The sequence below is a fragment of the Calypte anna genome, chromosome 2 (genome assembly GCF_003957555.1).
Source record: "Calypte anna isolate BGI_N300 chromosome 2, bCalAnn1_v1.p, whole genome shotgun sequence".
NCBI lineage: Eukaryota > Metazoa > Chordata > Aves > Apodiformes > Trochilidae > Calypte > Calypte anna.
The window spans coordinates 23799553-23825533 of record NC_044245.1 but is presented as its reverse complement, the minus strand read 5'-3'; the positions used below and the strand labels follow the sequence as shown (position 1 = coordinate 23825533).

Below are 25981 nucleotides of genomic sequence, written 5' to 3'. Positions count from 1 at the left end.
CAGTTAACTCATAGCCTGTTTTCTTTCCAGGAGTTAAAAACATGTTAATTTTCCAATTATCTGAGCCAATTGGGTTTGGGGTTTTCTTGGTTGTTTTTGTTTGGAGTTTTTTTTTTGTTGGTTGTTTTGGTTGGTTGGTTTGGGGGTTTGGTTTGTTTGGGGGTTTTTTTTTGTTTTTTTTTTTTTTTTTTTTGTTTTGTTGCTGTTGTTTTGGGGGGTTGTCGTTGTTTTTAGGGTTTTTTGTTTGGTTTTATATTTTGATTTTGTTTTTCAGCAGACCCGAATGTCCCTAATTACAAAGCAGAGTTTAAAACATACACAGAAAGGCTCGCAGTCACCGTATACACGGAGCCGGTGTCTCCGTGTCGGGAAGAGCAGCGGCAGCGCCGGGGGCTCCGGGACCCGGAGAACGATACAAAACCGGAGTGCAAGAGGAAGTCTGTCCCGCCGAGCGACCCACGGGAGCCCCACAGCCACGGAAAGACACACACATCACAGGCCCCGCACACGGCGGTCCCCGTCCCCCTCCCCGCGGGACTGGCGGCGGCTCCTGGCGGGACGGGACGGGAGGGTGGGACCCAGCCGGAGCCCTGAAGAGCCCGGGGCGGGAGGAGCGCCTTGGCTCCCGGTCTCCGCAGCGGAGGATGAGGAGGGGCAGCGATCTGCCCGCCGGGGCTGACCCGGTCCTGCCCGTTCCTCTCGTCCCGCTGCGCCCCGGGGCTGCTGGACGCGGGCTTCGCCCTTTCCATCTCCGAAACTTTCGATCGGGAGCTCAATCCGTAGGTGCGGCGGCAGCGGCCGGGCCCAGGGCTCCGACCCGTAAAAAGCTGCCCGCGGCCCGGTCCGGTCCGGTCCGGCCCTGCCCTGCCCCGGCAGGTTTGCTGCGAGGCTGGCCAGGTCCCGCCGGCTCCTGCTAGTGCTGCGGCGGCAGAAGGAGAAGCCAGCGGGTCTTCCCTCCTCCTGCAGCGGCATCATCTGACAGCTGCCATCCCTTCCAGGGCATCCTGAATTTGGGCACAAGTGGGAACAGCTTTGCTTTGACTTCCTAGAGGCGAGAGTAAGTGTTGCTGTCTTCTAACTGAGATGTAACCGGCCCGTCGGTGACAGCTCTGAGGTTTCTCTCTAAAGAATTCAGCAGAAGCAAAGTAACACGCGGTGTTGATGCCATGACTGGCAGCTTTCACATTTCATGTGTTTGTACCTACTGCTTCAGCTGCACATTTGGAAATAACTTACCAAGTAGTATTTACACTGAAAACGTCCCTCTGGTCGAAAAACAGGTTAGTTTTGGTTTTGCCTCAACTTCATTTGCATTGGATTGAACATGTACTCCAAACAGCTGATAAAAGATTCTGTTCCTGTTTTATCACCAAATACTGCTTTGGAATGGTATGTTTTGGGGAAAAGTGTATTTTCTGAGGGGAAAAACATGGCCTGATAAGATGCTTAACTTTCTGATGGCAGAGCCAAAACTTTGACTTGAAAATGCTCCATATGTGAAACCCGGGCTTTATGCAAAATTAAAGCTCCAACCTAAACATTGGTGCTGTAACATCCAGTCTCTGAAACACAACTCTGGGGAAACTGCACATTCTTTGAACCCAGTATTTTCCCCCAGAGCTGTTAATTATAGCTCACCTGCTGGAAAGCATGCTGTTCTGACTACTGTGGTAGCAAAACTATGATCTGGTTTCCAGGACAGCTTCTGCAGCTTGCAAATTCCTGATTTTCCTTCCTACTTACACGAGGCAATGAATCTGCAGCAGTGCAACTGTGAGTGCACTTGCAGCGCTTGTGAGGAAGGGTTGGGCATAAGCTCAGCATAGGGCTTGGTTAGCTGAGACAGTGGCAGTGCTGGCCATTAAGAGGATTTTTGTTTTTTTTTTTTCTTAGAAATAAACCAGTATAAATACTCCAGTGAGTACAGAGCTGAGCCTGTTTTCAGAAGGGATGCCTCCTTTGAGACCAAGAAAGCTATCACTGATAATATAGCTAATCTTCTCCCTACAGTGGGGTTGTCACTTTTCTTCTGTTGGTTGAGAATCTAATGAAAGTTAACATATGAATTAAAAGCTGATATAATAAATCTTGCATGAATTGTTTGGGCTTTGATGTATCTCAGAAGTAGTTGAATAATCTCTTAAGTAAAGCTGGGCTGCTTTGCCTCGATGTGTCATTCAGAGCTTGTTTCAACATATGACAGAACAATCCAATAACTAATGCTTTTATTATAGTCCTTCTTCATTTTGATGAGGTTTTAATGTTGCTTTCTAATATCTTAAAACTAAAAAAGAGAAGTGCAGAGTATAAAAAATATTGTAACTCATGAGTTTTACCATTGCCCATTTCCTTATGTTGCTGGATATAAGTGTTTGGTTTTCTAAAATACAAATGCTGCAGCAGAACAGAAACTCACAAGAATGCTGGGTTCTGCACTTTCTCTGTTTCATGCCAGTAGCTCACAAGACTTGACATGAATTACCTGGAACCTCATCTTTTCCAGTATTCTGATAAGGTAGTAGAAGGTAAGAAGCTCATTTCCCCATTTGTCACGAGGTGTGTGACTCTTACCTGCAGTACAGGAGTCATCTTTCTGGGTTGTTTGTTTGTTTGTTTGTTTTTGGTGCGTGTGTGTGTTTTGGTTTTCTCCCCACCCTCTCTGTGCTACAAAGACCCAGAATGCCAAAACCAAAGCTCAAAGATCTGGGGGCTTATTAGCAAGCAAAAGAGCATGGATTGCTGCTTCCATATTGTTGAGCCATGGTCAGTCGTTTTCAAACCTTTCCTTCCAATCTCAGTGAGGGATAAACTGAAACACTGGGGGCTCTACAGTAGATGTAAAACACTGGGTCACTGAAGGTCTCCACCATCATCTTCATTTATGCTGAAAGCCTGTTTTGGTCAAGGGAATACCTCATTTGTTCAGGTTTCACTGTGTCCTGTACCCAAATTCTTGTTCTGTCTCCAAAACCAGATCCCACTTGGGCTCGAAGGTGCTTCTTTATTTTCTTGTTTTTCTAGTGTACAGCAGTGATAGTTGAGTCACAGTCACTGCCACTCAATGTAACAGATGGCTTCTGTGTGCTTCTCTCTCACAAAATGTAGCACACTGGATATCTGAAGAAATGATACTATTTCACAAAAATCTTCAAGGTTTTCATGATGATGAATTATGCATTTGTTCTGGTTTTGTAAGCTTCATTCTTCTGTGTGAATTTTGTGCCTTTTTTCTTTTTTTCTTTTTTTCCTCTGAGAAATATGTGTTGCATAGTTGACTGTAATTCTGTATTTTAGTTTCAGAGAAGAAAGTGCCAAATTCCTAACTGGCTATGCCAGAGCTGCAAAAGCACTGAATCCAGAACATGTAAGACAAGTGCTTTAGTTTTGTATCTTATTTTTCATAAGCTGATAAAGACAAGTAAATCTGAGCACAAATGACAGCAAGATATTAACTAGAGGTGAGATATTTGCCAGATTTGCAGAAGTCTAAGCAACGCTAACTTTTCATTTGAAAAATTAGGCAACATGTAATATCCAAAGACTCAGAGTTATAGGTGTAGTAGTGTGGCTTTTTCACTGGTTTTTGTGTTTTGTTTTGTTTTAATTTAAACTAGAAAAGTGCTGGTATTTCTGCTACATATTGTGTTGCTAAATGAAAGTTTGTACTACATTTTTCAGGTAACTTATGAATGGCTGTTGTGCTGGTTTTGCTACTGTATTATGTCAACTGTATTCTGTGTCCCTGGTGGTGAGTAAATCTTGATTATTTTACTTAAAGTTGTTTGTTAGCAGTGGATATTATTGTATCATGGCTTCTGATGGTCTCCTGTTTGTCTGACATCCTATTTCTTTGCCACTGGCAGATGGTCTTTGTAGCGGGAGGAGCCATTCTTGCTCCTGAAGCTCAACGAGCTGCTGGTCTCTTCCAGAACTCCAGCCACCACACAGCGCTTCCAGGGTAGAAGTGTAGCAGGAAGAGCCTTTCTTGCTCCAGAGGCTCGACGAGCTGCTGGCCTCTCCATGCCTCGCACCAGAGTGAGCTGAGCTCTTCTCTGTGGGTGTGTGTCCCACCTTTATTGGCCCCCTGGTAATAGGGGGCCTGTCCTAACCAGGCACAGGTGGACTCACACCCACTCTTTGGCAACTCGAGGCACCTGGTTTATCTTGTTTCTCTACAGGTCTTGGAAATAATGACTTTTCTTTTAGAATAGTGGAAAATAACTGAGGTATCAGCAGGCCCTCTTGCTTTCTGGAATGCAATCTATAGGGGTTTTTAAGAGCACTGCAGGAAGAGGAGAAGGTATCAAGTGAATAGAGTGTATTTTGAAAATTTGTGAGAGAAAAGAGATAGGAACCATTTTGGAACCTGGAGGGAGGAAGGTGAACTGGGTTGAAATCTGCAGCCCAGAGAAAATCTGGGTAACTGGGTAAGGAAAACAAGGAGAAGGAATCTGGGAGAGGGAAATGGAGCTGTAACAAAAGAAGGATCCCCAGTCAACCAGAGGTGGTGGCAAGGAAGAACAAGAAGTGGGAATACAAAGCTGAAAGTGGAGTCCCAGGAAACAATCTGCTCCCAGCAGAAATATTCAGTAGGAGGAAAAAGAGAGCTCAGCAAGGGAAAATGGTTTCCTCTGGTGTGGAATGAGGAAAGCATCAGAGCAGAGCCCTGCCAGGGAAGGAAAGTGAATGGGATTTTTTTTTGTGGCCTTCAGTGCAGGAGTGGGTGGTAAAAGTGCTGTGAAACCAAGGAGTTTTGTTTACCTTTAAATGAGAATGTTTACTGAAGGCTATTTATACCCGTGTCTATTTTAGTATGTTCAGATTTCATTCTATTTGCACAGTTTCAACAGGAAAGGGTCCTTTTTCCCCCTTGTTTACTGTGAGAAGCCCTCTCCATCCCCACTGAAGCTTTGCCAAGCAGGGCTTCTGCAGCATCTCCAGGAGAACACCAGCCTGGGGCTACTTCACAGCAAAAAAATGAGGAAAGAAACGAGATGCACAGTGCTGCCAGCTCCCTGGCTGCCAAGTGGCACCTTGGCCCCCTGAAAGAAGTAACTGAGGGGTGCAGCAATTCCTTCTGAAAAACTGTTAGTAAGAGAGAATTAGCAAACTATTGAGAGCAAGATCATTCTCTGTCACTATTATTTAAATAAATAAAGCAAACAAGTAGTTGATTAGGTTCATTCCTTTTAACTGGCAATTTCAAATGTGCTATTGCAAATGCTAAAGAAGAATATTGGGAAAGAATTCAAGTTGATTAATTTATGCTAAATTTTATTTTTTTTTTTTAAATATGGGTTTAGGCTACAGTGAAGGCCTTGAGATTAAAGCAGATATCGAAGTCTTACACTGTCAGCTTAGTCTATTAGAGTATAATGAATTAATTGCTCATGAGAAATGTTAATTCTTTTAATGTTTTTAGATGGGTATCTTATTCCAGCTCCATACTATGGTAGCATAAATTCCAAGACTTGGCTATATGGTGGAATACAGCCCGTTCATGGGCCCTTCTTCAGTGAGGTAAAGTTTCAGCTATTCACATAGATGAACAGACATTTCACAGGGAACAAGCAAAAAAATCTGAAAATGTAAACCAGGTGCAAGTGGAGAGCCAGGACCAGTCTGGCACTTCTAGAGAGAGCCTGGCTTTTCCCCAGTCTGCAAAGCAAGAGGAGGTGGCATCATCAGAGGTGTGGGATGAGGTTCCTGCTGTGCAGACTGCTCTGCACTGACACTGAATTATAATTTGTCAGCTCTAAGTCTGTCCCACTGCAAGCAGATTTGGTTTGCAAATTTTCCCCCTTAAGCACTGAAAGATGTGTCTGCCACCTAAGTTGTGTAACATTGGTTCCCCCTTAGAAAGCTCTGTAATTTGTGAGGAAAGTCAAAGGGAGGGTTAATCTTTTATAAGACCAAATGATACAAAAGATAGACAGAAAAGAGCTTCACCAAAGGCTTATGCAAACAAAGCTTCCATCAAGTAATGGGAGAAGTCTTGCCATGACGCTGTTTAATAGACAGAAAAAACATGAGTTTACATGAATCTTTACTTCTGAAAGTGGTGGAAAGCCATTGATGAGTCCTGCAAGGATCTTCATCCGTGATCTGTGGTGTTTGATATATTCATAAATTATCTTGACACAGAGTCACGAGTGAAACATCAACAACAAAAATCTCCTAATGAGGAAGCTTTTCAGGTCTGTGAAAACAAAGGTGGGTGATAACACACTACAGAAAACCTTCACAAAACTTGCTGACTGCACTTGACAGATGAAATTTAATCCATTTAAATGGAATGGGAAAGGCTTCCTGTGTCTTACACATCATACTACTGCCCTAATATTGATTACAAACAAGAGATTAAAAGAAATTATTTTCAATTCACTAAGTTTATTACCTGATATTTGCTTATAATCTTTGATGATGTTCTTTTGGAAGTATATTTAATTTTTCAACACTTAGGCCAAGACTACTTCGTGCACTTGGACTTTGTGTACTTCATGTACTTAGATTTTATAGTCAGCTTATGCATCAACAGTAAGTGCAAGGTGACCACCAAGATCTTGCAGATAAAGTCCTTAAGAATCATTGATGAAGCTTTGTCCATGTTATGCTGTCTTTAGTTGATTCTCTTTTTGAAGATAATAGTCACTAATTGTTTTCTGACATTTTGGAAGGTGAGAAGTACGTGATACAAAGAACCTGGTGCAGAACTCTGTTCAGTCCAATGGAAGATTATGAGTCAGCAAGCACTTCTTCAAAAGGACCAAAGAGATCTCCAGGGATCCTACCTCCATGTGCAGGATGTAAAAAACCAGTTGTTCCTGTGATTCTGCTGTAAACCATCAGGGCAACATTTTCACTCTGCCATGTCCTGACTCCTTAAGGAGAGGAAAATGAAAAGTCCTTCTGTGGGTCCCTCCCGTTTTGCTTCAGTTTCCAATTACTTGGTAGCTTAGTCTAACAGATTAAAAAGGGGAAGATGTCCTGCTTTACACCCCAAATGTTGTGGGACACGGCTTGCCATGCATGCATATCCTATGCATTGCTCAATATATGATACATGCTTTGTGTATTGTAGCTCTTGGCTACATGTTCCATGTTTAGAACTAAAATTATTTAAACGATGTTTAGAATTGTTTAAACATGTTTTCATGTTCATGAAAACATATTGGCTGGTCACAAAGCTCTGCAGCTTAACAAAGGCCTTAAATTCAGTATCTGAGTATCCACTTACAGTCAAGTAATGCAAGAACAAAACTTACCTGAAGTTTGACATGGGAGATACCAAGCAAGAAAAGAGAATAATGGGTGAGCTCAGCTGTTTCAGTTGCAGGGATCAATGAGGTCCTCTAATATCTTTTCAGCTGTCAAGTCCATTTTGTGGGTTTTCTTCTTACCCTTCATTTTCCTAAAAATTTTTCATAGATTCAGAGATGCAGAGGTCCCATTCTTCTATCTGTGTCCAAAAAAAGCTGCCTGGAGAGTCACCCATTCTTCCCATGTTACTGCTTGATGTCTTGAACACACACAGAGAAGGACAGTGCAACTTTCAAATACTTATATAAAGTAAGTTATGCTGCTGTGATAAGACATTGCCTGTGGATCCGCTCTCTTCAGGGACCTTACCATCAGAATCCTTGCCCATGTTTTACTTTCTTAGAACTTCCCAGTATAATAAAAAACTAAATTAAAAACACATAAGTGTTTACTAAGAAAGGCTGTACCATAGCTATGTAAAAAAAAAAAGGGTTTTTTTTTGTCTTTTTAGACAATAGAAGCATACTTGGCATTATTTTAGAACAAATTTTTTGAGCATTTTTCTTTCACTGGCTTATATTCTGCTTGAAAACTTCGAGCTAGCAAGTTGCCTGTTATGCCTTAGTTCCCACAATACAAAGACTATAATGCCAGCTGGAGGAATAACTACATCTCCAATGCTGGTTTTATTTGCCCTGAAGACAAAAGTAAATATTATTAATAGATTATGTAATAACAAATAATCTAAATTGTCACGATTTTAATCTGTTTTACCAAGTTACTCAATTTCTACCAGTTCTGCTTACACCTCCAAAACTAGCAATGCTCTCAATAAAAAAGTAAAATTGAGCAGTGCTGAAAACTTTAAACTACCAGGACTGATCCTGCTTCCCCATTAATCTGTCCCAGCTTCATTCTTCTGTCCACAGCTTTGTTGTACTAAAGTCAGAAGAAATCAAAACTTAAATGGATTGTACTGCATTTCAAAAAACACTTTTCTCATTAAGATATTACCATTTATCTGTCCTGTCCTTACAGCTTCTCTTGGAAACACCGCTATCAACAGGAAGGCAGCAGAAGCTGAAGTCAGTTTGAAAAGTTAACAAAACCAGATTTAGAAATTAAATGTTTTATGGAATTATTCATCATATTAACAGACCAGGAAAAGCAGCAAAAGCTTTGCTCAGCTGCAGGCATTTCAGAATTTATCCTTATTTGTGTCACTGATGTTAGTTTACTGATGACCATCCCTAACAAGATGCAGTTTTGAGGGGCTCAAAACGTGTTGGTGAAGTGCAGCTTTAGACAGTCTCATTGTGCTGGGTGACCTGCAGAAACCCTGACAAGCACGACCACATCAGCCACCTCACAGTCTGCTAGTTATCAGGGCAGTTGTCTGTATCTGTGTATGACCATAGCTCAGTGCATTACTTGATGTGTCCCTGTTAGGTGTAACCACCTGAGTCACCCCACACTGCACAGTACCTGTTATCACTCCATCTGTCAGGGACAGCAGCAGTTGCTCCACATCACACTATAGCATAAAATAAAAATCTTTAAATTCAGAGTTACTTTACTGTACCAGGGAGTCTAGCAAGAGTTTTTAGAAGACAAGTTTTATGTTTAATCATTTGACAAGTAGATTTTTTTTGTGTCTTTTTTTCCTGTTTTATTCCATAATGAATGGCAAGACAGGAGAGCTAAAATGGTATTTAAATTTCCAGTGGGTTGTCTCATTATAAAAATTTGCATCTTCCAAATCCAAATTATCTGCCACAGGTAAGTAAAAAAAATCAAAACTATCAAAAAGTCCTGATTGTAAGTAACAGAACTGAAGCAGATTCACACTTAGTTTAGATCACCTGCTACATAATTTGATAGTTTTGTTTTTCTTGTGCCATTTTTTGCTGTTCTTTTTTTAGTCTAATCAGAATATACCTTTGTTAAACTCGGTGCTGCTGGTGGTGACACAGAGTGAGGGATGACACTTTGATTCTGGCATTCATTCATTTCACAGTGGCAATGCTTGTGTGTCTGTCCTTTTGTGTACAGAATTTCCAGGTTATTTGCCCTCCACCTGAAGCTCTGCTCTTTGCTACTGCTAGGTAAAACATTTATGCAGCATAGTAGTTTTCCTAAGAGTAAGACATTATCTTTTTCTCCAAATTCTCCTTTTGCTTAAGTTTTCAAACCATGTGTCAAATTTCAAGGCTCCCCTCTCTCTGCTCTGCTGTTTGATGTAGGAGGGTGCCAAGAGCTGTGCATCTGGTCACTCTGTGAGACAAATTTCAAATCAGATGCACTGATATTTCTCTAAATTGTTCCTTTTATATTACAATTTATTGACAAAGGAAGCAAATGGCAAGCAAGTACTTCTCTAAACCGTAGAAACTCAAAAAGCAAAACTAAATCTAAACGTTTTTTCTTCCCTCTTCCTACAAGGATTTGACAAGGAAAGCAGCTGAGCTTGAAAGTCAGCCCACAGAAGAGCAAAGTTCCCTGGATTATGCTGAGGTAGCACAAGGACTTTACAGTGGTGCCAAACAAAAACTTTGTGGACTAAAGAGAAAGGAGGGAAAACATTTGAGTGGAAGGAGTACCTCTGGCTACTGTAAATATCTTTCAAGAGTCATTATTTTTACTTTAAGGTTTATAACTTAAGATAAATCTGTAAAAAAGAAATACAGAGGAAATGGAAGAAATGAGAGGAAGGTCAGGAGTGAGGTCACCTTGGCATTCATAACTGCAACACACTGAACAGGGGCAGGTAACATATGTAGCAACTTAAGTTAATTAAGATTTGACTCTACTGCCAATTTCTGAGCATTCTGAACTACTGACAGTAGCCCTTAAATTCAGCACCTTCTCCCATAAGGCTGACTGTTCTTCCATGTGTTGGGAGAAAGCAGAACTGAGGCTGCAGACTGAAACTAATACCTGATTCCTGCTGTCACCTGTCCCACTGGATTGAAAGTGGTCAATAATGAGCACTTTTGAAATACATCTAATTTTAAATCAAAGCTTTTCATCAAGTTAAACATCAGCCTTGTGCAACTTTTACAGACTTTCATATAATATACTAAAGTTGATTTGGGGCTTCTGGGTGCTATGGTCACGTCTGTCCAAAAAAACCCCAAAAAACAAACAAAAAAGATCTTAATGTATAAATTTAAGGCCACTTACAGCTCTTATCCTTTGCTGCCAGCAGGAAATACTAACCCTAAGGAATTCAGGTCATATAAATGCACCTCAGAGTTTGCAGGTGACTGGCATGTAAAACATGTAGTGCATAAAACTTTAACATGGGTGATTTAGCCTGTGGCATTTTTTGCTCTTCTGCTGTTTAGATATTTTCATTGGTATATTGAGACTGTTATATATAAAATTAGTCTTTATTTCCTTTAGAAAACAAGTTTTTTTTTCATTTAAATTGCTTGAGGAATTTTTCTTACCATCATTAATTGCAAAGACTGAAAAAACAATTTTAAGAGACCAAGATAACACAAAAATAGTAAAAATGTTAATCTCAAACCTTACATCAGCATTGGCTTGCTCAGGAATCACAACACATTTTTGCCACGAGGATGCCAGCATGGCAAAGCCAAGTAACATTAATTTTTATAACTGCAACCAGCTTTACAAGAACTTTATCCCTTTATATAAGCTAAAATTAGCAGAAGGCTACATACATGTTTAAGATTCAGCTATACAAAATCCCCTTAAAAGGTGTCTGTTACAGAGAGTAATGCCTTGTGGATAACAGGTTTGAGTCTGAAGGAGATCAATCCTCTCCAGTATAACAGAAAACTGTTAAAATGCAAGTTTAGTGTTTATATGACCCTACTCTTCAATTATTTAAGAGGTTAAGAAAACATGCAGTCATGGTTAATTAAAAGTATATGAAAGTGCTGGACGATTAAAAGAATGTATTTTTACTCCTTTTCTGGAAAAGAAAAGCACTAAAGATAACTTTTAGAATTCAATTCTTTGCTCACCAAGGTTGAAGATAACCTGAAACTTGTGGTTTTGTCTCGAGAGGAGCAATAATGTCTGAAGAACAGAGCACAGAAATAATGCATCAAATGGAAAAAACTCAAAAGATCTGATATAATTTAAAATAAATAAATACCATAATCCATAAAGTAAAATGAACATTTTATAATGTTTTTAAGTTCTTGTATGGGGTTCACAGACCTGAGAACACACCCAAAATAACTTGTCCAACGTATTCCTTAAAAAATTATAAATTATTGGTAACAGTTTCTTTAATGGATATTGCAGGAGTAGGTCCCACATGAGTCCATATATAGCCCTTCTCTGGTCTTGTAGGAACAGTAGGGAATGGAGATGATCGAGACTTGAAATATTCTGAAGGTGCATGACACACAAATTCTAAATATTCCATTTTCCTTGGGAGATCTTCTTCTGGTCCTAGGAAAAAAAAAATATTTGTCAAAGACAAAATTTAAAGGCATAAAATCAGGGTATGCAGGACTTAAAAATATACAGCTACAGCCAGCACCTCTTAAAGAGTGTACACCTTTTTAATCTATGACTTTTATGGCAAAGTAACCTCAAATACAAGGTAAGAAATCTCTACCTTGACTTTTGTTGGGCTGATCTTTTTTTTTATTTTCATTTGAATCATTCAGTTGTTTAGCTAACATATTTTAAATAGTTACTATTTGTAGCCTGCCTGTCAAAAGGGCTTCTCTGAATTATTATTAATTTTATAATCAGTAGCAGAACACTCTATGCCTCTGCTTGTGGCATACTTTCAGAGTACCTTAGATGAAGATCAGCTAAGTCAGGTCACTTGGACTGGTGTATCAGGTTTACACTGCAATGATTCCATCTATTGAGAAATCATTTGATCTTTAAAGTTGCAAGACTGTAACTGTGCCCATGAGCACAAACACTCACTGCAGTAGTGCTAATCATATTATACACGTAAGATAAAGAAAAAAGTTTCTTGAAGGCTTACAGGATCAGGGTCTAAAATGTGGAAACTGTGTAAATGATCTTGACAAGTGAAAAATTTAAAAAATACAATGCTGTGGTAGTCTTGGCACATAGAAGTACTTATATAAAATGAAGGCTTAGAGCTCACCTATGATATAGGATGCTGGGTCAAAGCAATCTTTGGGGCTGGCCTGCGTAGGGATGAGCCAGGTTAGTGCAGCACTCTTTTCACAGTATTGGTCCTGAATAAACCCACGGATCTGAGCATAGTATGTTTTCCCATCCTGCTCATCAATCACTGAGACAACATCTCCAATCTGATAGTATACACCCTAGAAGACACACAAATGATAATTACATTTAGCAATCTGGCTTTAGAAGCTTCACTCTCTGACTCAGACTCATATCTAAAGTAGCAGTATCTTAAATTATCTCAAATTACCCCAATCTTGAAAGACAGCCTTAATCAGCCACATGCAAAAGAATACACAGTGACTGTTCTGTCTCTCCTAAGCAGTCACCAGCACTGCTTGTGCAGTCACCCAGTACCCAGGAGCCTGAGTGCAGCCACAGAATCCCATTTAGCAATTCCATGTGGTCTCTGGCCACCAAATGTCTGGGAAGCAAGCTGGCATTACCAGCCTTCAAAGACTCAGCTCTCTCAGCCACTCTGCACCCCCTCTCCCAGGACTGCAGACTGGTGATGGTCTGGATCTGTCAGAAGTGGGAGGGTGTGACACCACCTTCTCCAAAAAGTAACTGGAGTAATTTCCCTGTGTATGCAGGGAGAGCAGCTTTCGGTGTATGAAGAAGTTCACTCATTTTAGTGCAAAGGAGTTCCAAGACAGAGATCTAACTCCCAACACCCTTCCATGGTTCTATAAACTGTGAGGCTGGCAAGCAAAGCAACTCCATGTTACAACAGTGTCACACAGCACAATGCCTGCAGTGTCAGTATCAGAGTTTGCCAAATATCATCCAGGAGGGTTTTGTTTAAAAAAAAGAACATGAAAAGAACACAAATAAATCAACCAACCTCCTTCTCAACAGCAAAGTATCAAAATAGACACATTTTGCATAGATACCAGATTAAATAAAACTTATAATTCTTAGACATTTCTTAAAAAACAAACAAACAAAAAACCACAACAAAACCATTCAAGAAAATACATTAACTCTTTTCTGAACTGTAGAGATCCATCTAGGATGCCAGACATAAAGCATCAGGTCTCTAGAGAGTATACAGAAGCTCAAGCCACCACTCTTCCTGCCCAAACAGTCTCCCAGTGGCTGCCCTGTCCATTTTATTTGGGGGAAAAGACATTTCAAATGGTTTCTTTGTACTATCAGGAAACAAAAAGAACTTTCAAAACTTCAAAACACAAACACCTTTGGCATACTGGTAAAAATGCTCTCAAGCATGACTGTGTGAAGGCAGCTTCTGCTTTCATCGCAACAGATCATGTTTACAGGTGTTCAAGACTCCCTGCACCCAGCTCTCAAAGGACCTAGTTTGGATGTTAGGGCAGTGCAACCCCACCTATAAGCAATATTGTGAATAATCAACTACAGTCACTTTTGCTTGAGCTCTGCACGGTGAAAGTTAAAAGCTTAAAACCCTCAACTACAATAATTACTATGGAAACCAGATGCATCTTTTTCTTGGAAGGAAAAAATAGGATGATGAGAAGGAACTATGTGAACTACTGTGGTAATCTACCTTGCAGACTTAACAGCAATAACATAAGGCTGAGCAAAATCCTTCACAAAAGCTAAGCAAGGAAGAACAGTGTCTATATATCCCTAGATCTTTTACTGTCTGTGGTAATTTTTGAAAGTGGAAACAGAAACATCAGGACTTTTTTGTGAACACCATTGTGTAAACCATACCTTATAGAAGATAGATTCTGCTGTAATTATAGTGGATACAGACTCAGGAGCCTTGATGGGCTAAGGAAAGAACACAGAAACAGAAAATCAAGAGTTAAAACAAACCACCTATATCATATAATCCTAAATTGGTTTGGTTTTTTTTCCTTTTAGAAGAAACACAGTTATATGTTATCTTCTTAGAAAACTGGAAAACACAAGAAATGGGGGTGCAAACATATCAAACATTTGTACTTTAAAAACAAGTTAACTTTTTTATTCTAAGGGTTCTAAGTAGAGAGGCGAGTACTACATTGAGGTGATTGGTTTCTATTTACACACAACTCCTTCCCTCTCGGAATGTGCCCGGAGGGCCGAATGCTGAGCGGGGAGGTGACCCAGGCAGGGAGGGAAGGAGGCAGGGAGGGAAGGAGGCAGGGAGGGAAGGAGGCAGGGAGGCAGGTAGGGAAGGAGGGAGGGAGGCAGGTAGGGAAGGAGGGAGGGAGGCAGGGAGGGAAGGAGGGAGGGAAGGAGGGAGGGAGGCAGGGAGGGAGGCAGGGAGGGAGGCAGGGAGGGAAGGAGGGAGGCAGGCAGGGAAGGAGGCAGGCGTGACTGTACTACTGGGGAATAAAATGGCATTGGCGACAAACACTTCCTACCCAGGTTTCAGGCTGATTTTGTGACAGGAGATGCAAAACACCGCACTGGGGCCCAACGCACTGTCCAGGCAGGCGGTACCGGCGGGGGCATGGCCGGCCCAGGCGTTTCTCCAGGGGCCGGGACATGGCTGAGGATCTACCCCGAGCCGAGCCCGCCGAGCCCGCGGGGCCCCGCAGCCCGACACTTCCCCTCCCCGCCGCCAGAAGCCATGCACCGCCTTACGTTTTTTAGCTTAAAGATGTGCCTCCTCCCCTTGCCCTTCGTGGAAACCTTCTTCTCGGCGGCGGGCGCAGACTTGTACTTGGTGTTCCTCAGCCGCGCTGACCGCCGGTGGATCTCCTGCTTACTCTGGGGGCAGGGAAACGACCGAGTAAGTAAAGGAAGGGAAGGGCACGGCCGGCCCGTCTCTGCCCGTCCCGCTGGGACCCGGCGCGGAGCAGGGAGCTCGGCCCCGCCGGCCTCACCTGCTTCCCGCCGCCACCGCCTCCGCCGTTGCTGTGCTGGGCGGCGGCCGAGGTGGTGGCGAAGGCGGCGGGCCCGGGCGGCGCGGAGCGGGCCGTGCAGTTGTTACACAGGATCTCCCCCTGGCCGCCCTTCTTCCACATGGAGGAGGAGGTGCTGCGGCACACGCTGCAGGTGGGCTTCAGCCCCAGCGGCATCTTGCGGGCGGTGGCGGGGCCCGCGGCCCCGGGGCAGCGAGACGGGGGAGCGCGGCGCCAACACCGGCCCCGGCGCCGGCCCCTTCCCGGCGGCGGCGGATGTCGCTGCGGCGGAGCGAGGCGAGACGAGGCGCGGCGGCAGGAAAGGGGCGCCCGGGCCTGCCCTCTGGTGGCTGCGGGACCGTCCGCCGCCTCTCCTCAGCGCCGGCCGACACCGCCCCGCGGGGCACCGCTTCCCGCCGGAGGCTGAGCCCGCTGTGCTTGTGGCTGGGCACAGCCTGGAGGATGCGGCCCGGCTCAGCGTGGCGGGTGTCAGGTCTCTGCTCGCCGGGGAGATTATGGGGGCAGAGAGGAGCTCCATGGGTCCGTAACCTGGTAGTGTAAAGGCCTTTTCCCTCGGAAATGACAGCGAGTGCTGGCTCTCGGTTCCCAGAGCGAAGGAATCCTTGATCGGAGCAAGGCACAGCTCTTGCCCCAGAGAAAACCATGACAGAGAGAGCAGCGTCAGTGCGAGGCAGTGGCAGTCGGGGACACCCCCGGCGCGTTCAGCAAAGCACAGAACCGGCCTCGGGCACCTACTGCATTCCCCAGTGCAGGGGGATGCTCGACTCCTTCATCCGAGGATTTACAGCTGTCACCCTTCCTACTCACCAGAAAACTAGAGGGCAAGAGGTGGACTCAGATTGACGGTCTCACAGCGACCGTGAATCTTACAAACATCTCGACATACGCCAGCGTCGGCCTCCATTAAACCATCAGCCCCTCTTGCATGGACCCTCAGCCACGGATCGGTTCAAACATCCCGGGGGAGGAATTCATTTCTTGACGAAGCTTTGCCAGCAAAATGCGGGAACCACGTTTTTAACACCCTGATGCAATTTGCATGGTCCCAAACCATCCCTTATGAAAGAAGTGTCCACTCCTGCACAAAGGTTTACATCCTTAGCTTCCATGCTTAGCTGTCATGTTTCATTTAAACCTTTGGTGTAAAGGTTTTGTCTTATCCTCAGTGGACAAAATTCTTCTTCTTTAATAATATTTAAGTAATTAATAGTAATTAAGTATTACTATTTAATAGTAATATTTTACATAGAGGAAAATCATCCTGCAAAAATATTTTAATGTAAAATATGGATAGTTCATTCAGTGATATTATGGCAGGAACTACAAAACTGGTAGACATAATTTGCAGAGATCTGTTTACAGGTGCCTTACTTGCATGCAGCAGGCAAGGGCTGGAGAATGCAGCTCCCAGTTGTTATGGTCCTTGTGGGGTGCCTGGGTTAGTCATGGTTGCACAGCATTAGTGGTGTGCAAAGAAATGGAGTGGAAGTAAATGATGGTATCCATCTGTGCCTAGGAAAGTACTTAGTACATTGTGAAGGCTTTTTATTCTGTGAATTTGATAAGATACAGTGTTAATGGATAATGGGTTTATTTGGAAGTGGTTGTTTTTTTCAGCTGTAGTTTTGCTGCAGCCTTTTAACCATCTTTCTATCTCCCACCTTCCCTCCTTTTGGTTTTTCCAAAGCAAGGCTGCAGTCTTCTCTTCTGCTGCAAATGTAGGATCCATCTGTTTTATATATATATGGATATTCTAATTAAATATGCTACAGTACATTGTTCTGATAACTTGCCCACTATGTTTTTTGTTTTTATGGTTTTATTGTTCATATAAGATTGGCAGAAGAGATATTTAATTCAGTACTTCTTGGCATATTGTGGTTTATGAAGTGACTGTCATTTCAATGGAACCTCAGTAAATGACTCCTTGGGATTACAGTGCATGATAATTCTGCTGGCCCTGTGGAAGGCCATTGGTGTTACTGTGATGGAGAGGCAGTGTCAGGGTCCAGTCAGGCTTTGCCTCAAATAACAATTGGTAACTGGAAGCTCTCCCCCCCCCCAACAAATGGCATACAACAGGGGGAGAGGGGGAAAGGGGGAAAGAAATGTGGCCTGGAGCTCTTCGTAGGAGTGGCCCAGCCTGCAGGTGGTGATACTCTTATCTTTCTCTCTAACGAATGGGGTGAATGATGTATTGTCTCAAGCAGTCTGAAAGAAGAAGAAGAGACAGCCTGAAAAGAGGTAAGAGGGAAGTCATAAAGTTTGAGAAAGAACAGCTCCTTGACAGGCCCAGGTTGGATACTATTAATTAGGAGAGACGATTAGGGGAAAACAGCTTGACAAGAACTGTTAATTCTGCTGACGCAGCAGACAGCAAACTACGAGGGAGGCGACCACTCAACACAACTTTCCAGGTCAGGTCAGGATGAGCAACAATTGGCTAGCAGCTGTGGCAGAGCAAGACATGGATAGCATAAAAGGAAGAGAGACTCTTACCCCTTCCCCTTCTCCTAGGATGGGACCACCATTTCCCCCCCCCCCAATGTCTTTGCCATGAGACTGACAGGACGCTGATGGATCCTTGGGTGGTGGACTTTCCTCTCTCCTCTCTCCCTCTACCCTTAGGTGATGCTTTAGTTTCCCTTCCTTTCTTTCTCTTTTCTCTCTAGAATTAGGCTAACAACTATAGCCTATCTGTTCTGTTTGTGTTCAATAAAATTCTGTAGTTGCACTTGATACTGTGTTATCTTTGCTTTGTCCTTGTGGAATCCAGCAAGAATCTCCACATTTCCAGCCTTTGGAATGTGACAGGCAGGGACTGGTGTCAGTGCTGTTTGATCACTCGCTACCTAGCCTGAAAGGTAACAGAAGGAGCAGTGTTAGGATGTTTTGTTAAAAATTGTAAACAATACAACCATGTATTTTAGCTATGCCAAATAAAATTAGGTTTTGGTGGTGGTTTTTGTTTTGTTTTGTTTCTTAACTCTTTATGCAGGCAATAAGGCAGGCAAGAGCTGAAATACTCTGATGTTACAGAGTTCCTGAATAACTGGTAGTTATGGGTAGCAGGGGCTGGGGATCAGAACTTCTTAGAAGTACCCCTTTTTTGGTTGCTCTCTAGAGAATCCCAAGTTCATTCTAAATTTTGAGCATTTTCTACAGTCTCATAATTCTCTTTAATAGAGCAAGATTCTCTTTGAAGCTGAAGGGAGTTGAAAGACAACTGTTAAGACTGTAGCCTGGCTGGAATGGGAAATGCCAAACTTAGCAGAAGGATTTTGCATGGTGTAAGCTCGGCTAAAACTGGGGAGAAAATCTATTTTCTTCCAACTGATGCATAATTTCCACTTAATTTGAGATTATTTTTGACTCAGTATCATCAAAACACATCCCTGCTCTGAGGGACTTTCAAATGTAAATAGACAGGACAGTGAGGTGGAGAAAACAAAACGCTGACTCCTCCTGGGGAGCAGGAGTGTGAATGTTAGTGACACACAGGCTGTCAGTGCAGGATCATTTCTTCTTGTGAGCTTTCAGGGAAGGTGCTGGTTATTTATGGGAGTGATGCACATCCACACAGACTCTGTGCATCTCCTGCTTAAGTAGATGAATTGTTCTGCAGTGGGTTTAACTGCATTGCTTCCTCATAGCTTCCTACTGCTATCCTATAGTCTGTTGGCTCCCACCAGAAGAATACTTATTCTAATTTTCTGTGTGTCACTGTTCCACAGACAGCTGCAGAGGATTCACCTGGAGTATTTCTCCAGAAATATTTGTGCTGTAGTGCATATAATTTGGCATGAATCTGACTGACTCATGCACTTTGCATTTCCACCTGGTCTTGTATGTATTAGGTCTCTTGTGAAGGAAGCAGGCTTTATTCTCTTAATTCCCATAGCTAAAACCAGTATTAGTCTTGAAACATTGTATAATTATTACTAGAATAAGTAGCATGCATCTACCTTTGCAACTTGTGGGTCTTAATTACTCATTTAACTGTGCAGAGCCAGGAACTGACCTCAGGTTTTTGTGAGGTCTTTTGGCCTCGTGGGAAGTATCCAGGGCAAGCAATGGCAGAGATAACAAACCATAACCACAAGTAGTTCTTTTAAAGCACATTAAAGCTGTATCTCAAACTACTTCATTTGTCATCTAAAATGCTTCTGTGATACAAGAACAGCAGAAATAAAACTATTAACAAAACTCAAGATTTCTGCACTTGTCATGTTTTGTCAGTTTGTGCTCTTGGGACTTAGTTTTGTAACATCTGAGAGTTTTTCACTATTGAATCTTGTCACAAGTGGGGATCTTGTAGTACAGGCTTTCTGCTTAACAGCTTGTCTTTATAGGTTACTATTTCTGCTTCATTTGAGACAGTTCTCAAGGATCTAGTGCTTTGAGCAGTTTTAGCACGAGACCAGCATTTGAATTAGTTGTCCCTGCTAAAGAGCATGCCACTAGAAATACTCCAGGCTTGGTTTAGTCTTTATGATGCTGATGCAGTGTGATGCTCCTTGGGCACGACCTCACTTGTGACTTTGGGATTCTCTCTCTTTGCATTAGTGACAAAAAGTAAAGTTCACACTTTTGTGTGTGCTTTAATTAAAAGGACAAGGTGGTAAAAATGACACTCAGTTTTGCTCTACATCTTTCAAGTTTTCATACATTGCTGAACTGCAGAAGAGTAATAAGGATGCTCCCAAGTATACCGTCTACTTCTGAGTAGGTTGTCTAAACAATTTTTAGTAAAGAAACTAGCTAGCACTATACCTGTATTTGGCTTCCATTCCATTCTTACCAGCCTCTGAGTATTACCATGGGATGCCTTGGGTGTTCTGGGAGAGGGGAAGAGACGGAGGAGATGGTAACAGCAAAACTGGCCTTGATAAATAGATCTCTGAAACTGGGCTCTGGAGGGGTCTGATTTTAAAGCATGTTATTATGCTTTTAAACAGCACAGAAAGTAGACTTTAAATTTGCCTATATCTCAGCTGCCATAAAACCAAAAATCTCTCATGTGATGATACTCATGATCTGAGTAAAACTCAGTACTTGCTAATTGCCACATACGTGGTGATGCCACAGCAGCAGGTGATGGGAAGTGCCTTGTAGTGACTTATCCATGCTTGTACATTAGATTCCAGCATCTTGGCATGCTTATTGGAGGAAGCTAATTAAGTTACTGTAACAATGAACAGAATAGTTTAGTGTCTGTTAATGTAAGTGAGGCAGTCTGGAATTTCCTGGTTACAAGGCAGACTGGATATGAAGTGGCCCTTAAGAAACACTAATCAACAAGATCTTCCTCAAAAATTAGTCCTGTCCCCCCCCTCTCCCCACCAGCTTTAGAGCAAGGTGACAAGGCACTACTCTTTACAAAAAACAAATGCACAATTTGTCTTTAGCAATTAAGACAAAATAGTCTGTTCTAGGTTTTGTTTCAAAGCATGATGAGTACAGGTGCCTTATATTTACAAATCAAAACATTCAACTTACTATAATGGTCCCCAGCCAATCTGGCACAGGACTCAGTGTATACTAAAAATGTCCATCATCAGTCTTAACAATCTGCTACTGTAAATCTAAGATGTAATGAGACAGGACGGAATTAGTTTAAGTAATAAATGTTTAATCAAAGAATTTTACATATTATTAACAGCATTCATTTGGCCAAACATCTACATGGTTGTAGTATCCTACTTGTATATAAAGTGGGAATGTATCAAGTATAGACTATGAAAGTGCAAATAACAATTCAAGGTTAGAGTAATCTTTTTACATTATAAAATTAACAGGTTTACAAAATAGTCTTGCCAAACTTTATTTTTGAATTGTAAAGTCAATGACTATGGTGTTAAAATAAGTACCAAGAAAATACAAATTTAATAGGCTAATTTCATGCTCATAAGAGTAACACAGAAACAATGGATATACTGCACAACCTAACCAAATTACAAAAAAACAGAACCCACAAACTTCACTATCTTCACAGAGAGCACTCTTACATACCTTACTGTAACTTTGCAAGACATCTCATTGCAATACACAATCTGTTTGTAAGGATCTTTCTATTCAGAAATTACAATTCAAGGAAGTTACGTGAGTTAAACAACTTTCAGACCAATTAATGGTGACAGTTCATGAAGAACTGTTTCAGTTGAAGGATTTTATACCACAGAAAAATTTAAAGTAGGTATTTTCCAAAGATGTCCATGATTATGTCAATTATTTCCAAAGATGTTCATGACTATGTCAGGAGTCAGGTGGCTAGAGGAAAAGTTTGAAAATGGTTTGAGACTGTTCTAGTCCATTCTGTCTAAAGATGCTTGCAAAATGAACTACGTTTTTATGGGGTAAAATACTCTTAGTTATTTTTTCACTAATACAAACCTTGTGAATGCAAGGTTCAAAAGCTGGATTTGCATGAATTAGTTACCAAAACACTCACTTGAACTCACAGTAATCAATACATAAACTTTGCTATCATGACACTTGCCTATACACACTCAGTAGTAATAAACTTTTATATCATATCAACAAATCTCTGGTAACGGTTAAGCAAAAACTTAAAATGGAGTGTATGTAATTTGCTCATGTTATGACACGTTTTGATTATATGTAATTAAAACAGCCATTTCAACAACTTACTCTAGTTGTAGTTACATACGGTACCATTGCATCTCACTAAGTGTAGATTGATGCTTTTAAGCGAATCTAAAACCAGTATTTTTTTTCACGGTACAACAACTAGGAAAAGGGGTTTTTGTGTTTGGTTTTTTTTTTTTAATTTATTTTTTATTTTAAATTTTTTTTACACTAAACAGTAACCACACAGCAACTGAATATTATGCGATTGAACAAATACCTAGCAGTGTTTTGTTTATGCAAAAACACTGACTGAACATTTAGTTATTTACTGTAAAGGCAAGGCCATGGGTGGTTTTATGGAGGTTTTTGCAATTAATAGCATAGTTACTCCAGAACAGACACTGAATTTGAATTAGATCTTTAACTGTGGCAACTATCCAGTTGGGTTAGGCAAAGGCACCGTAACATGTTGAGCAGAATGTGTTATCTGAACTTTAATTGTGGGACTGGCTAATATACGAAAATTCTGTATTCCTATATTTTTATAAAATGCTATCATTAAAAGTAATTGCACTATTAGTGCATAGAATGCTTTGTAGAATTATGAAAACAAAGAACTATGATTGCACTTCCATTAAAGTGTCTCTTAAAATACAGCATAGCTGTTGCTAACTCACTGTATTTTAGTATTTAAAATAACTGTTTAACAGCAGCATTAGGTTTTATTAACTTAAGATACAGGCTACATTTAATTAAATGCAGTCACCGTGGCAACACATGCCAGTTTAAATTTAGAGAAGCAATGCTACCCAGTGGTTTCTTTCAAGGCTAAGAATTGTGGGATTAGTTTGATAGAGTAACACTGCACTGTTTCATTAGGCTACTGCCAGCTAACTATTCACAGTTTGGCACATTTGGACTGAAATAGACATGAAAAAGTCTTTGATTTTAATGGGAAAGAATATCCCCTAAAACTTGTTCCTGGAGCAGTACTAAAGAGAATCGTTAAATACCTCCGTTCACACTGCTAACAAAAATTAAAAATTACTAAGGAAAAGTTATGGAAAACAAACCCAAATAAATTGCTAAATGTTATTTTGGTGAAAGAATGAGTTCTAAAAAAATGGAATAAACTATTTCTTAGGAAAACCAACCAAAATAATCAGTGTTAAGCCTTTAATCCGTACTTTCAAGTTATGGATCGTCAACCTAAGGCTAAACAGATGCTGCATTATATTAGGAATGTGGAATACAGCCTACTTATTCCTTTTTCTTGAGAGCAAAAAGGCAAGTACTACCTAATTAAATGCAAAGGATATTCCTTGAAAGGTTCACATTATTACAAAGAACTACAATTCAAGAGAACTCCTAAATATCCGTTGTTACGTCAGTGGTTACAACTGAGCTGTAATTATGTGGATCAAAGCCTCCATAATGCTTACTCCACACACTGTACCATCTGTCACCACCACTCATTTACTCCAGATTTAGTTTTTGTTCATACCAGATGCACACGTTCAATCCACTCACTTGAGGTCTGAGGAGTCTGACTTGAAGTATCTCCTGAAGCATCCAGGGTACTCGTTACCTCCCTGTTATTATCACCACCTGATGATACCATTTCACCTGGAATAATGTTTTCTTCAGAAGTGATTTCCTCTGATTGGGTTCCTCTGCCTTCATTTTTGAGTGCATCCTCAAACAGTGCATGCTCCTCCTGAGGCTCCAGCCCTGTGTCTGTGAGATTTGCTTGCCCTGCTGACCCATCTTCAGTACTGGGTTGCTGTGAATCCTCATCTGTTTCTGTACTTGTTGAGGGGATCAGAGCAATACTCTGTGGGTTCATGTCATGAAACCAGGCCATAATATTTCCAAGTAGATTTTCATTGGTATTGGGATCTTGACTGCTGGAATCAGCATCACTGGATGTTGAGTATAATCCACTTCTTGTATCATTGCAGGGGTGTGAATGAAGATGATCAGCTGAAAAAGGGTCACTGCCTCCACCCAGTCTCATCAGGTTGTCACCACGTTCTAACAGCTCAGAGCTGCTCAAAGCGCCTCTTGGGTTATCTATGCTTATGGGAGCAGGGTCCAATCTTGTTGGTAAAGAGGTACCTATTGCTCCTAAAGATGCCTCATTATTTAGAAAGTCTCTTGTTTCTTCATCTATGGCCAAGCCAGATTCTTGCAAAGATAACTGAATAGCTAGCAGGATGTTTGGGTCATCTTCATCCAAAGAACTCAGAGCCTGTGGAAATACATGAAGTTGTTTTCAGAACAAAAGTCTGAAGCATCTTGTTTCATATTTCAGATTAAAAGTAATTTGGGATCAAATCTCAAATTCATTCATTATTCCTACATGTCATTTATCAGCATTAATTTTTCTGACAACCAAATTTGACTGTGTCTCTTGTTACATTAGTGATTGTTTAGCAAATTCTTACTGATGTGAAGATACAATTTGTTGGCCTAGATTCTTCCTTTTTCATTGAGGAATTAAGAAAATTTGCAGAGAGACAAAATGACACAGAAAAGCAGAGCAGAGGAAGGTGGGCAAAGCAGAGGGAATGGAAAAGAGATTAGGGGAGATACCTGAAGAGAATCCTGGTTTTCAGAGCGACTGACAGGGGTATAGTCATGAAGCGAAGAGCTGTGCAGAATACCCATAGAAGCTGAACTCACCATGGAGGTGCCATGTCTTCTACTACTGCCACCTTCCTGAGTGTCTGTTTGGGCAATTAAAACAAAAATGGTTGAAGCACCAGAGAGGAAGCCTTCACTGTTACTTACTAATGGAATTTCTTCCTTCCTTTTGGATTCTAGCTCTGCAATTTTGCTCCTTTATTTACTTTGCACTAAATATTCCTATGCACTCCTTCCAGACCAGCTCTCACACAGTGGCAAAGCACCAGTCTCACTGTTTTAGGAGTGACTACCCAGTTCATTTGGGCCTCTCTGCTCTCAATACCCTTCTTGTCTCTCTGAAAGGATGAGGTATGCCATCAGGTGCATCAGCCCTTTGGCAGGAGGGGAAAGTGCTTTTAAGGCACATAGAAGATTTATGGAAAGTCCTGAAAAATATCGCACATGGACACAAAACAGGATGCGCTTTCAGGTGGATTACAACCAAAGTTTGCAATTTCTCTGTTCTTTCAAAGACAACAACTCAACTTTAATGTTAACATTATATTATTTTTTACCATAAAATTGTAGCAAAATGAAGTCATTAGTCTATACCTCCACAACCTCTGACATTGCTGTTTTCTTAAAACAACCGCCACCAACAAAAAAGTAAAATGCTGTTTTCAGAAAAACTGCTCCATAACAAAAAATAAATGTAACTCTTTTGACTTTGGAAAATGGAATTTCCCATTTCAAAACTCAAAATGAGCTGAGCTGAGACAAACATGGTCTTTTACATGCTATAACAGTATGCACTGGTCATCATTACAATATAAAAGTGTTCAGTCAAATTCTAGCCCTTGAACTAACAAGACAGTTTTGCCTTTTACTCATAACAGGAAAGGACCAGTGCTCACCAAAATCCTTTTAATGTTTCTAAAAGAAAGAATGCATTTGCTTGTATCTCTCAAGCAAAGGCGTCTTCCTTTTGTTTTTCAAGGACCATCTACATGTAGTACATAAATTCATGAGACACAGACATGAGTTTATGCAGCATGGCTTAGAGACCAAGCACGCAACTGGCAGCTCTGAAGAAACAGTGTCAGAGTATGATCTGTTTTCAAAGCTACTGTTTTTATCTTTGCAAAAGCCCCTGGCAGAACAGAGACAGCCCAGAAAGCCAAGTTACTGTGACCTTAAGGGACTGCACTACCAGTCACAGCACTGCTTAGAAGAGCAGCAGGATGGAAGTCATAGCCTTTGCCAACTTGTTTCCTGGCTGTCTCTGCCAATTCAGGAGTTTCTGAGCAGGGTTTTGGAATACAGCCTTATGACTACCAGGTCTGCAGCAGGGAAACCCTCTTCTACATTCTTCATGCAGAACTCGTCCTTTTAATTGGCATAGAAGAGCTGGTATATAGATAAGACTGTTAAATGATGTATGCGCCCTTCAACATTTCTTCAGAGAAGCAAACCTGCTCTAGGTAGCTCAAGAGTTGTTAGGAGGAAGA

General features: G+C 41.4%; 2 protein-coding genes across 2 annotated transcripts in view; both read right to left on the bottom strand.

Moving 5' to 3' along the window:
* Nucleotides 1-11398: 11398 nt before the first annotated feature.
* Nucleotides 11399-15486, bottom strand: GATAD1 (GATA zinc finger domain containing 1). The gene is made up of 5 exons (XM_030445150.1): nt 15216-15486; nt 14974-15099; nt 14113-14172; nt 12371-12554; nt 11399-11691 (listed from the first exon to the last, which is right to left on the bottom strand). The coding sequence occupies exons 1-5, from the start codon at nt 15408-15410 to the stop codon at nt 11501-11503; spliced, it is 756 nt and encodes a 251-aa protein (XP_030301010.1). The 5' UTR covers nt 15411-15486; the 3' UTR covers nt 11399-11500.
* Nucleotides 15487-20865: 5379 nt separating this feature from the next.
* ANKIB1 (ankyrin repeat and IBR domain containing 1) overlaps nt 20866-25981 on the bottom strand; it is a 55957-nt gene continuing 50841 nt past the window's right edge. Inside the window, 2 exon segments of the mRNA XM_008494140.2 lie at nt 20866-24096; nt 24441-24574. Coding sequence (XP_008492362.1) covers nt 23344-24096; nt 24441-24574 — 887 coding nt within the window. The 3' untranslated portion in view covers nt 20866-23343.

Coding starts and splice junctions, on each gene's coding strand:
- GATAD1 (XM_030445150.1), bottom strand. CDS start 15,410: ATGCCGCTGGGGCTGAAGCCCACCTGCAGCGTGTGCCGCAGCACCTCC. Junction 12,555..14,112: donor CAGAATCTATCTTCTATAAG/GTATGGTTTACA, acceptor TGTGTCTTCTAG/GGTGTATACTATCAGATTGG. Junction 11,692..12,370: donor CCCAGCATCCTATATCATAG/GTGAGCTCTAAG, acceptor TTTTTTTCCTAG/GACCAGAAGAAGATCTCCCA.